This window comes from Uloborus diversus, unplaced genomic scaffold (genome assembly GCF_026930045.1).
Source record: "Uloborus diversus isolate 005 unplaced genomic scaffold, Udiv.v.3.1 scaffold_708, whole genome shotgun sequence".
Classification (NCBI taxonomy): Eukaryota; Metazoa; Arthropoda; class Arachnida; order Araneae; family Uloboridae; genus Uloborus; species Uloborus diversus.
This window is the reverse complement of record NW_026558910.1, coordinates 58,522-72,748: the sequence shown is the minus strand read 5'-3', so window position 1 is coordinate 72,748 and position 14,227 is coordinate 58,522. Positions and strand designations below refer to the sequence as shown.

At 34.2% G+C, this 14,227-nt stretch overlaps 1 protein-coding gene across 1 annotated transcript; it reads left to right on the top strand.

The window, feature by feature from the left end:
• Window positions 1–1,958: 1,958 nt before the first annotated feature.
• Window positions 1,959–13,780, top strand: LOC129233768 (F-box/WD repeat-containing protein 2-like). Its single transcript, XM_054867747.1, has 4 exons — window positions 1,959–1,980; window positions 10,185–10,667; window positions 11,403–12,198; window positions 13,618–13,780. The coding sequence occupies exons 1-4, from the start codon at window positions 1,959–1,961 to the stop codon at window positions 13,778–13,780; spliced, it is 1,464 nt and encodes a 487-aa protein (XP_054723722.1).
• Window positions 13,781–14,227: the final 447 nt, after the last annotated feature.

The following is a 14,227-nucleotide window of genomic DNA, read 5'->3' as shown; positions in this document are numbered from 1 at the left end:
TCTGATAAAAAGACGTATGACCTTGAGATAGTTCATTTCTGTGTGGAATGAAAATAAGAATACTGGGGAACGGGGACGCCTGACAGACATTGCGAAATATACAGAGGGGGAGGGGGAGTTTAGGAGCTTTTAAAATCTCATTTGGGGGGGGGGGGGTCTCATTAACGGGGCGTGCTTCTTGCATTTTAGGGTGTGTGCCTTCATCCTGGGGGGATGATATTTCTCATTTGGGTGCGCACGAGGGTACAAGGGTAGTCTTTTTCACAAAAATTGATAGGGGGTAATTTTAGAGATTTTTTTAAAATTTCATTTTGAGGAGTCTTGTCATTGGAGGGAGCTCCTTAGCGTTCGAAGGGGCGATACGTTGCACATCCACGTAAGAACGATGACGCACCCTTACCATTGCACGGAGCTCCCTCCACCCCCTAAAAGGGGACTGCATGAAACGAGATCGAAAACCTTCTTCAATTGCTCCCCCCCCCCCTGAAATTTTCAATGTTCTCGGTGCTACACCTAACCCTCTCCTCATTAGCATCCATACATAACTATCTAAAAAATCATAAGCTAGTGCTTGTATTTTATGGCTATGCTAAAAAGATGTATAACCTTGAGAGAATTCATTTCAGTGTGGAAGAAAGCAGAAAGCGAAACTAAAAGCGGGACGAGGGGGGGGGGGGAATCCGGGTGAAGACAGTCAATGAGATTAAATCATGTGCCGTGAGATCAAATAAAATTCTTAAACTACCTCCTAAAAATTTCAGCGTTGTCTGCACCAGGACTCCCCCCCCCCCGCCGCCTGTTTCTTTTCTATTGAAATTAATTCTCTCAAGGTCATACATATTTTTTATCAAAGTCTTACAATTATGCTTCTTCCGATTGCTATATATGTCAGGGGTGAGGGGTCATAACGTAGTTTGTACCATCAACAATTTCTAGGGGGGGGGGGGGGTAAAAAGGCTTCTGATCTCATTTTGTTGAATCCCATAACTGTAAAAAAAACCATCTAAATTGAGGGGGGGGGTCAAAAAATTTTTAAGTTTTTTTGTTTAAAATTATTTATTTTGCATTTAAATTATTTTTTTTAAAACAATTTCGATTTTTTATTTATTTAGTTTGTGTGTCTGTGTATTTCATTTGCTTAACACAAAACTTTTCTAATAAAATGATAATAATAATTTCAAATAAATAAACATAAAATATTTTTAAAAAATAAATTTATTTAAGAAAAGAAGCTAAAAATACAAAAAGAAAAAAGTTCGGGAATATATATTTTGGGAGGGGGGATTTGCGTTATCGAACTTGGGGGGCGGGGGGACACCCCTGGATTTCATACGTTTAAAAAAAACTGAAATGATTTCTGAAAGTTAGGTTTTAGCATCCAATGAAAAAAAAAAAAAAAATCCTATAAAGAGTATAAAAATACATTTGGCAAAAACAAAATGCCATCTGGTAAATGCACCGAGAAGAGTAAAAGAAGTTTTTAACGAAAATTTACGAAAAACAAGGACATTCTTTGTGTTTAAAATTATAACTTTAATTCTCTGACCGGAACTTATCTCATTTTCGAGGCTTGTTTTCCTCGCGCTTTTGTGACTCAAAGAATAATATTTTTCATTTCCAGGTGTTAAGGGAGATTAACCTGGGTTGCCTTAGATGCTTGAAAGTTGAAAATTTGAAAAAGTATGCATATTATAGCAAGATATCTAATAAGTTTGACAGTCCAAAACACATTGTGTTTACCTGTCAGAGCGCATTGTTGGCCTCGCTATAGGCGCCATCTAGGAGCGAAATTCTCTGCCCCTGTCCCTCGCTTTCGAGGCGAAAATAACAGGCTCTTTAAGCAACAGCACAGATTCTCGTAGGCTACGTATTGACAGCAGATAAACATCAACAAGCAAAAGTTTTTCAAGTTTATTCATGTTTTAAAATTTTCTCTGCGATTTTTTTTAATTATTATTATGGCCACAAAGAGCGACGGTGGTATTTAATATTTTATACTTTTCCAATTGTATTTTCCAAATTTTCTATCACTTCATAGATTTGTTATAAACAACATCAGTTAATGAAATTTATGCACGGTATTTTTAAAAGGGACTCAGATATTTGCAATTTTATTTGTAATTTAACAAAGTTTATTTTTCTATAACATTGTAAAATTCATTTTTGTCACTGTCACCTATTTTATATTTTCCTCTGTTTTATATGCTATCATCAGTTGATATTTGCTTTCAATTATATTTTCTAAATGAAAAAATTACAGTTAATATCTAAAGTTGTCGATTTTTATATGTGACGCGACAGAGCTAAATGATTGTATTCGTTTTTTTTAATTTTCTCTCTTTACGCGTTATTTTTTTCAGATTTTTTTCCACAATAAAGCTAGGTTTTCACTTTTTTACTTCAGTTTTTGGATTATTTGATGCCAAGAACTTGTCTCTGCAGAATATTTTGTATCAAAAACACTACCTTATATGATTTAAAAGCTGCTTTTTAAAAACATTTTATTGTTTTTTTTCTTGAGATGAATCGCAAATTTTAAAACATAATATTGATGAAAACTCAGGATGAATTTTGTGCTTAATAGATTAAAATTTGAAATTCAACAATCCTGAAGAAAAGCAAGGATCTGTATAACAAGCTTACAAAATCTTCTGAAAACTTCGTAAAATGTTGTGATTTCTATGAACTATTTGAATCTATTTTATCTACAAATTTCAATATTATTTAATTTCACACTTTTGAATAACTCAATCATGCCTCTCTTACACTTCTAATTAGTGATTGCACAATGCACATTTTGGCAGTTGGACAAATACCGAAGCTTTGACTACAATTGATCATTAGCATAGAACCTGCATAAATACGAGCAGTGGCGCAGTCAGAAAAATTTCCTGGGAGTTTTTTTCAAAATCGGAAATTGTTGCTTCATTTTGCATTTATTTGCAAAAATATTCAAAATATTTGAATAAAGTGTTTCTATGGATTAGTAATTATTCATTTACAACACTTGGTCAAAAGTAATTAATAATTCATCTTGATATTGCTATGACTTTAAAACAAAGAAAGGGATTAGCTTTACTTTAATCTTATATTCAGTTTTTGTGGGGGTTTTTTTTTTGCAAGATCATTAAAACCTTTTCTTCAAATACACGAATATGAAATATTAGCTGATAACGGTTTCGATCTTTCGGTGAGAATTGGGAAGGAGCCTCAGAAAAACCGGTGTGGTAGACTTCCTCTCTCTAGATTTCCCTAAAATGGATTTTTGCAGTGCAGAAAGTACTGAGTGACACATGATACCCTCTGTTGCGTTTTATTGAGATCATTTTAGCTGTTTTATACCTGTTGAGTGCTTGCTCAGCATGAAATATTACTTGCGCATTTAAGAATTGGAAAGTAAAAGTTTAAAGACTGTCTTTTTTTCCTCAATTTGTACGGAAGAGATGAATTTATTCGAGTGCTGGGAGGGGTTTTAACCCCAAAACCCCTCCTGTGGCTGTGCCACTGAATATGCAGTCAAACCTTGTTAAATTTCATCATTTTATTGTAATCTTTATTAGTTAAACACTCACTAATTGTACATGCTAATATTAAATTTTATCACAGAAAATTTAATATTAGCATGTACAGCTGCTAGTTCATTCTTCCTTTGTTTGTTTCTTCAGCAAGCTCTAATTCACTCCTAAGGGTTTTGACAAACTGGAGTGTTTTGGACAGTTTAAAGCAGCTAAAACCTCAAAAACTCAGTATCTCAAAATATTTTCTCTTCCTGATAGATTTGAGGTATCAAGATTGTGCTGTATATCAGTCAAATTATGCTCCACCTGATTTAATGTTCTTAATATCATACAAAATTTTAATAGACCAAGAGCTGACCCCCCAAAACACGATGTGCCCCCCCCCCCCCCAGGGCTGAATTGTCGATTGATTAAATTAAAAATAAATGATCACTTTCGTGGAGGGAATTTTACAGAGTATACATTTAATTGCAAAACAAAATACCTCCTCCCCAGCAATTATAAGTTTACTAGCTGCATTGCCAGGCGTTGCACGGTCTACCTCAAAAATGTACGTGTATTCGGTGTTCCAAGCATTTTATACAATTATATAAATTTTCTCGCTTTCATTACATTTCTTATTCCTGCTCCACTCCTGTTAGTCAAAGCGCAATGTTATATAGCCTATAGCCTTCTCAATAAATGGACTATTCAACACAAAATGAATTTTTCAGTTCGAACCCGTCGTTCCTGTAGACCAAGAGCTGAGCCCCCAAAACACGGTTTATTTGTTTTATGGCGGGTGGCCGGTTAAAATAATAAAAAAATGTGATTAAAAATTTTGGCTCTAATCCCCCCCCCCCCCCACCGCCCACTATTTTTGGGTCACACGCTGCATGGGTGGATGAAAGGTCAAAATAAAAGAAAAATATTAACATAAGTGAAATGGCTAAAAATTATATAATAACATTAAATTAATTAAAAAAAACCACGTAGCAAATCTCCTCTCCAGCTATGTTGGGGAGAATGTGGGAGCGCCCCCCCCCCCCCAGAAGTGAATATCGATTGTTAATATTTAAAAAAAAAAAAATCACATTCGTGGGGTTGGGGATGGGGAACTTTACAGGGTATTTGTTTCATTATTTTGATTTCCAAAAAATCTCCCCCCCCCCCCCCCCCCGTAACTATGGGTAAATTCGTCAAAAAAAAAAGTTTTTTGTTTCTCTTTATTTGGTCCGAGTCCAGTACTATTCGAACTTTCCCATGACCTCTTAAATTGTAAAAAACAATTGCAATTATTTATTTGGTATAAAAAACACGTAGAAAATTCCCCCCCCCCCCAGCTATGTTAGGGCGAACTTGTTGCCCCCCAGGAGTGAATTATCGATTGATTAAATTTAAAAAAAAAAGATTACTTTCGTAGAGAGGAGGGATTTTCTCAGAGTTTACATTTGATTGTAACAGGAAAAAAATCCCCCCCCCCAAAAAAAAAATGTTTTTAATTTAAATTAGAAATTTTGAAATATTTTTGAAAATGAAAGGAAGCAATACAGCGTCCGTACATCTGCTTCTACCATTGTGTGCTCAGTATGAAAAGAAGGAAGGGGAAAGTACAGCCTGTGATGATTTTTTCTTGCTGTTTCGAGGGCAGTTTCGTCAGTGATCAACTCTAGCCAACACAGTGAAGTCGTTATAGCTGTTGGTTTTTCTTTTCGGAGCACACTGTACCACATCCTTAAACTTAAACTGAAAACATAAAAAAAAACTTTTTTCAAAAATATATTTTGATGTTTTTATATTATGAGTGTTTTAAAGGATAATTTTAAGTGTAGCCAGCCACCAGATAAAAGATAATTTAGTATATTATCTCTAGAGTATACATTTAATTGTTTTAATTGCAAAAAAAAAAAAAAATCCCCCTACCCCAGTAATTATGAGTTTATTTCACAAACAAAAGTGATTTTATGTTAAAATTGCAATAACGACTTTTTTACTTGTAAATGTTAATGCGTTAATCCGATGCCTTAAATGAATTTTTAAAATAATAATTTGGAAATTCATATAGATTTATTTACCTTCAGCATATTGGTTGTGATAGTGTCTATCTAGTTTGATAAAAATGTTCCTGCAATCTCGATGATATAAATCTGCTTCTGTTAAGAACTCGGAAAAATCTAAATCACGGAATTTCAGTTTTCAGTGTTTTCGAATCTTTGAAACTTTTATTCCTTCAAATAAAGTTTCTGTCAAAACATTATCTTTTATCTGGTGGCTGGCTACACTTAAAATTGCCCTTTAAAACACTCATAATATAAAAACATCAAAATAAATTTTTGAAAAAAGGATTTTTTTACGTTTTCAGTTTAAGGATGCGGTACAGCGTGCTCCGAAAAGAAAAACCAACAGCTATAACGACTTCACTGTGTTGGCTACAGTTGATCACTGACGAAACTGCCCTCGAAACAGCAAGAAGAAATCATCACAGGCGTATACTTTCCCCTTCATTCTTTTCATGCTGAGCACACAATGGTAGAAGCAGATATACGGACGCTGAATTGCTTCCTTTCATTTTGAAAAATATTTCAAAATTTCTAATTTAAATTAAAAACATTTTTTTTTTGGGGGGGGGGATTTTTTTTTCCTGCTACAATCAAATGTTAACTCTGAGAAAATCCCTCCTCTCTACGAAAGTAATCTTTTTTTTTTATTTAATCAATCGATAATTCACTAATGGGGGGGCAACAAGTTCGCCCTAACATAGCTGGGGGGGGGGGGATTTTCTACGTGTTTTTTTTACCGAATAAATAATTGCAATTGTTTTTTACAATTTAAGAGGTCATGGGAAAGTTCGAATAGTACTGGACTCGAACCAAATAAAGAGAAACAAAAAACTTTTTTTTTTTGACAAATTTACCCATAGTTACTGGGAGGGGGAGATTTTTTGGAAATCAAAATAATGAAACAAATACCCTGTAAAGTTCCCCATCCCCAACCCCACGAAAGTGATTTTTTTTTTAATTTTAACAATCGATATTCACTTCTGGGGGGGGGGGGCTCCCACATTCGGGCCCCAACATAGCTGGAGGGGAGATTTGCTACATGGTTTTTTTAAATTAATTTAATGTTATTATATAATTTTTAGCCATTTCACTTATGTTAATATTTTTCTTTTATTTTGACCTTTCATCCACCCATGCAGCGTGTGACCCGAAAATAGTGGGCGGAGGGGGGGGGGATTAGAGCCAAAATTTTTAATCACATTTTTTTATTATTTTAACCGGCCACCCGCCATAAAACAGATAAACCGTGTTTTGGGGGCTCAGCTCTTGGTCTACAGGGACGACGTGTTCGAACTGGAAAATTCATTTTGTGTTGAATAGTCCATTTATTGAGAAGGCTATAGGCTATATAACATTGCGCTTTGACTAATAGGAGTGGAGCAGCAATAAGAAATGTAATGAAAGCGAGAAAATTTATATAATTGTATAAAATGCTTGGAACGCCAAATACACGTACATTTTTGAGGTAGACCGTGCAACGCCTGGCAATGCAGCTAGTAGACTTATAATTGCTGGGGAGGAGATATTTTGTTTTGCAATTAAATTTATACTCTGTAAAATTCCCTCCACGAAAGTGATCATTTATTTTTAATTTAATCAATCGACGATTCAGCCCTGGGGGGGGGCACCACGTTGTAAAACTGCGCCCCGCGTAGCAACCCCCTCCATAAGTGTGGGGGGGGATTGCTACGAGTTTTTTTTAATGAAAAAACGTTCAAACTTTGGGGGTTTTTTTTGCAACTTAAACAGTCATGCGTAAGTTCGAATAATACTCGACTTGAACCAAATAAAGAGGAACAAAAAAAATTTTTTTTGACAAATTGACCCATAGTTACAGGGGGGGGGGGGATTTTTTTTGGCAATCAAAATAATGAAACTAATACCCTGTAAAATTCCCCCCCACGAAAGTGATCATTTTTTAAAAAGTTTAATAATCGATACTTTACCCCTGGGGGGCACCACGTTCGCCCCAACATAGCTGGGGGGGAAATTCGCTACGTGTTTTTTCTTATTAATTTAATGCTATTATATAGTTTTTAGCCATTTAACTCATCACTTTGATATTTTTCATTTTTTTGACCTTTCATCCACCCACACAGCCGTGTGACCCAAAATTAGTGGGGGGGATTCGAGCCAAAGTTTTAAATTGCATTTTTTTTATTATTTTAACCGGCCACAAGCCATAAAAGAGATAAATCGCGTTTTCGGGGGTCAGCTCTTGGTCTATAAGCTTTACCTGATATTTTTTAATTACCTAATGTCTCCAGTTAAAAGATTTATTTTTGCTTTGCATCATTAATCCCTAAAATGCAAATATTTATTTTTTCTTCTTTTTTTGGTTTTAAGTAGGAGCCACGAGTTTCATTAAATATTTCTCAAAATTCCACATCTTTTGAAAATGTTAAAATTGTTAACTTTTTCATGTTAATTTTTGAGCAGAATTTGGTAAGTAGAGCTACCTGTCTGGGGTGGGTTGGTGAGAGTTTCAAAAAGAACTTTAGTTACACTTTTAATGATAATTGGCACACAGAAGGGAGGGATCCAGGGGGTCTTGACTCCCCCCCCCCATAACGCATAGCTTTTCCCCCTATTGCTTATGATTGTATGTATTTTGTACTTAAAATAATTTTAATCAATAATTTCAGTTCTAATAAATAAAAAAAATAAATCCTCATGGTAAAATATATTTTTTTAAATTTTAAAAACAAATTGCACTAGTGAGAGATTTTTCTTGAGTTCATGAAGGTTAAAAACATAACTGAGAAATACCATATGTGATGAACGTTTAAATGGTCTTGCACTGCTGAATTCAAGCAACGTCACCGTGTGCGTAGGTTATAAATCAAATCCAATGGAAAAAATTAGCTAGAAAATTAGATTTTTCTCTAAAATATTTGTGAGCGTATAAAAGCAGACTGTTGACTATAAATGAATACACAGTCATAATTATGTTTTTAGTTTTGTAATTACAGATTAAAAGGAGATTTTATTTCTTCTATGAATTTGATGCTTCTATAACAATGAGTTTGCCTTGCTGTTTTCTTTTTTGAATTATCAGAAAAGAAAATGCATATATTCTCATGCTTTCTGATACTTTAATTAAGTACAGTGTAACTTCAATTTATAACAATGCCAGATTTACGATTTCTCCAATTTAATGATATGTTTCACTGGTACAGATTTGACTGCATTGAATGATTACTCCTCATTGATTCCATTGAATGATTCATTGATTTGCTCCTAAATTTAATGATATCCTTGATTTAACGATAACTTTTCCAGTCCCTTGACAATCATTAAAACGAGGTTATACTGTATTTGTTATTGATGTTTTTTTTTCATTAATTTATGCTAATTATTTAACCAGTTTTTTAAACTTCTTTTTTTTGCTTTCGAGAATCGATAAAATCAAGTGAATATGTTTGACAGTGTATCGGGTAATGATATGAGTATAAGACTTTCGGCCCTGGACCCTCCATTTTCAAAATTCCTGTGTGTGCCACTGAATAAATACCATCAACATTACAGTCCGACCCCAATTTAATGAACCACAAATTTTGTGATTTGGCGAATTTTTCCTTTTTCCCAACTAAACTGAAGGCAAAAACCCCTATTTACCGAAATATATACCTCAAATTAACGAATTATTTTAACAGCCAAAAAAAAAATTTTTTTTGTTAATTTGAGTTAGGAAATATTGGATTATTTTTTAAATGATGTATCCATATTGCCCGAAGCAGAAAAAGACTTTTCTTGGAGTCTGCAGTTTTTGATGGCCGAGGAAACAATCAATGAACAGCGATTCTGATGCAGAAAGCGATAATCCTCACATCAAAACTTACTTTTTCAAATGCTTTAAATGGCCTGGAAACTAAAAACATATCTCATGCCGCAGGCTGTAACTGACAGTATTTTCTTCTCTCCATAAAGTCGAAAAAGAACTATTTCGAGTCAAGTATTAAGGAAATTGGCAAAAATCTATTGCTCAGTACTTTAAAATTTCAAATTAACTAGTGAGATACTAATAGTGAGATAACTTGTTAGATGTAATTAACTAGATTATAAGAGGCAGAATGCTGAATAAACAGTAGTTCATAAAATTAAATTTTAAAGTAAAATAAACACTTTCTAAGGTAAGTGAAGTGTTTTTTTTTTAATTTTCACACCTCGATATTACAAATAACCCTGATTTAGAGTATAAAAGTCCCAAGTAATTCATTAAATCAGGATCCAACTGTATTAACTGAATGGCTTATGGTTCCAAGAGTTCAATACACGCAATGTTTTAAATTTAGTATGTTTTATTGCAAGTTGAGATTGTGCATAACATAAGAGACAACATTTTATATATTCGATAATAGTAAAAAGAATGCCATAAATTTTCTTCTGCCGAATCTCATCTCATGATGCGGCCAGATCGAAGCTTTGGCGAGACCAAAGCTTTGTCCCATCTCCACCTCTAATGAAAAAACCAATCTGCCTGCTTTTAGAAATAACTCTCATGACTTAAATTGTTTCTTTAACCATTGTAAATGAGAAAATTGTAAATTATTTTTCAATTTTATCATTTTCCAATTATCAATATGCAATTCTAATTCTATGCATTTTTTTTTTTTTTTTTTTGTAGATTTTGAACAGTGGTTACAAAATGTTGTTGATTATTATTCGAACTTAAGTGATGTTGAAAGAAATCTCACTATTGATTGCATTATAGCTTGCAGTGGCTCTTCACAGTTATTACATTTACATTCTCAAACCAAAGCACTTTTACATCGTGACTTTTTGAAATTATTGCCAGCAGAACTGAGGGAGCATCTATTGTCATATCTGGATGGCAAATCTCTATTAACTTGTTGCTGTGTGAGCAAAACATGGAACGAAGTCATCTGTTCATCTTCAAGGGTCTGGCAACAAGCTTGCTCGCGATCTGGCCTTGTCATCTGCAAGTATTTAGATAATATTGATGCAAAGTATTGGAAGTCATTTTATGTTGAGATGGCTAGAAGGCGGCATCAAATGATAACACAAAAGTGCTTCAACTCAAAAACATATGATCGTAATTTACGGCGAGTAACTGCTGTTCACTATTACAAAAGCAAAGTCGCAACTGGTAAATACATGTTCTATACTTTTGTTTTTAAATTTAGTGCTTGTTCTATTGAAATATTTAACTTTAGTTTCTCAAACTAAATCTTTTTTGTGCTATTGATTTTTAAAGTTGTGGGAGGGAGGAAAGGGGTGCCAGAAAATACTCACCCCAGGTACCATCATCTCTTGGAACGGCCTTGCCCTTCTCCCTCCTTTGTCAAAGTCTTACATTTCCCTATACCTTGTGTCTTCACCTCATCACATTTCATGATGTCTTACACACACACACACACACCAAAAATATTTCAACCAAAATGTATGATGTCATACTTTACCTCTCCCTACCCCTTTTCATAAGCTGTTACATTTTCACTAGTGCCCCTCCCCACCTAGCCCATACAAGAGTGACATCATTTGTGGGCAACCTCTAAGAATTTTTTTTTTCGTATCCATTTTGAAATTATAATTGTTTGCAATATAAATTATTTCATTTTTTAAATAATGGGTGAGAAAAACAATGAAAAAGATAAATTGCTTTGAAACTAATTTATTGTGTGATTGCAGTTGATATATCTTGAAGGAGAACAAGTGGGTACATTTGCTGCATTAGTTAGAAATTCATAAGAAATTGAGCAAACCTTATCTAGGTTTTAGAATTGAAATATTAAAATTATTTTCTGATAATACTTTAAAATATTTAAGATTTTAATTGAAAATGTATGTGTTGCATATTTATTTCCTCTTTTGTCTCTTTCAGCATCTGACAGCAAAATTATACAAATTTGGGATTGTGCGAAGGATCAATGTCTTATAACAATAAGGACCGATGCCAGCATTGCATCTATCAAGTTTGATGATAATATTATTATTGCTTCATCATACCTAGGTCACATGGTGTCTTGGGATGCAGTATCTGGTGAGCGACTAGCCGAGTATATGAGGCATGGAGGTGCAGTCTTTACTTTTGATTACTCCCAGGATTTGAATGTTGTCATTAGTGGAGCTGCTGACTGCCGTATTAAAATATGGGCACTATCAAATGGGTTTCTTTACAAGACACTAACTGATCACAATTGGTGGGTGTTAAAAGTCATGCTGACTCCGTATCCTGCTGAAAAGGGCAGCAAACAGCAAAATCGCCATTTGATATTCAGCATGGACAAAACCACTGTAGTTGTTAGATTAATGAGTTTTGTGGCAGAAACTATAACACCTGAAGGCTTGTACATGACAACTTTGTATTCAATTTTACTTGGACGCTCTGATGATATCTGTTTGTTTACACCAGGTTTGCACTTTGATGGGGACTTTTTGTACTTCCCAAAAGAATCTTTTGATAATCGTGGCTGCGCGGTTTTATGCAAGTGGGATGTGAAACGAAAATGTATGATTTCTGAAATGGAACTGAACTTAAAAGTCAAGGCTCTCCTTGGTGTAGGAAAAAAGTATCTAGTTGTTCTTACTCCCTGGCAGGACAAAACAACTCCAAACTTCATTGTGATGGACAAAGAAAGCAAAGAAAAAGTTGCTTTATGGCATTTACCACCTTCAAAGTGAGTAAAGTCACTATTTCTCTAACTCTGATACAATTTATAAGGATGGAAACATAAAGATTATTGTTGCTATCGGTTTTTTAAATGTATTTTGTTATCAGCAAACAGTTCAGGTTTTGACTGTGTACCTTACTGAAGTATAGATTTTGAAATGTATTTGAAAGCCTCTCTGAAAACATGAATCAATGTAATCTATTTTTGTAACCACCCTCTTCTCTCCTACACACTTCTTTGTTTTTTGTTTTCATCTTATTTGTTTGCTTGAACCTCAATTTAACAAAACATATGTATATCAGATTATGGGAATGCACATCTAGTTCTAAATGTTAATTAACTGTGCATTATTAAAAATCAACCCAATAGTTTAGATTTAAAATTTAGAAAGTAGAGAGTTGTAATTATAGGCATTTTATCTGTATTGGTAACAAATACAACCTTTATTTTTTAAGTTATGCAAAACAAATGTAGAAAAATACTGGTCTCTAAAAATTGTATTTTTGAGGTGCGCTTTCCTTGCATAAAAGAGTAATAAAGGTTTGCCAGAATAATTTGGATTGACTAACTAAAATGGCTGCCATAGCCCATGCATTTATTATGGAGCTCCCTTGCTAGAATGTGCAATAGACCACTTCTGTTTTTGTCAAAATGTGTACAAAAATTATTTAATCACATTCATTTTCAGTTCAGATCCCTTCTAAATCTAGGCCTTATTGTGTGTAGTACCTCATAGAAACTCCCTCCCGCACACGAGGGCCTTGATAACTGCAACACTTTTGGAAATCCAGTTACAGCCAACTCCCGATTATCCGCGGAATAGGGTGGTATGGTAACCGCAGATAATATGAATAATAGATTTTAAAAAAAACGATACTACTGTATTCCATAGTTTAAAAGCATGAATAACTCACATATAAATTTAAATTATAGCTAAAAACATTACGACGTTCAATCCTCTAACATTGAATGTAAAAAATATACATATGTGAAAGCTAAAACCGAACAGTAACACTATAATTGAAAATTAAGTTTAAAAAACATTTAATGACCGTTTAAAAAAAATAGTGAAAAGACCGATGATAAACCGACCGCCGATTATCAGAAGTTTACTGTATTATTATCAAACTTGTACATTGAAACCCAGTAAAAAAAAATGTAATGCTCAAAGCAAAAGAGAATGCTCCTAATTAGAGATTGGACATTATTCAAAATGTCAGTAGCACCCTCAGTGTTAAGAGTTCCCCCATTGTTGTTCTAGATAGAGCACATTAGGTGTGCGTGACATGGCCAATGTATAGCCTGTAATACCTCTGTTAGTGATCACATCAGTCAGAATGTAAAAATCTATATGATTTGTAATAATTTAATTTAAAATGACATTAATTTCAGAGTAATTATTGGTTTGCTTTAACTTTTTTACAGACCTTCTACACCTGACTGTGCTCAGTTATGCCTTGGTGAAAAAGATTGGCTTGATGGATTAGATGGAAACAATGATCAAGGTGTTTTACTGACTGCTGCAACCGATGACAACTCGGTCTACGTGTTGAAATGGTCACCTCGCTCCAATGGTGCTGTCACATAGTTTAGTTCTATCAGGTTTTTCTGTATTTCAGATATGGAATTATATACTTTTTCAAGATACATAATACTAAAATATTTTGCAATTAAATATATCTGCACAGCTTGACACAACAGTCATTATTGGCTGTTAAGCACAAACCAAACATACAATACAAACATGTATATTCAGTAAGTTACCACCCTATAGCCAGGGCTAAGGCAGAAATACATGAAATACACCGCCAGCTCAGTCAGTTCCAGAATAGGACTACAGTTTCGTGCTTATTAGCACTCATCAGCCCGGCATAGGAAAGTGACTGAGCTGGAGATGGAAAACCTCTTAAAGAAGCCAAGAGTGCCTAACAAACTGGTAGCTAATATAGAATTAACCGAACCATTGCTTCGGTCACTCGTATGGTCTGTGCTAATTCTATATTAGCTACCAGTTTGTTTGGCACTCTTGGCTTCC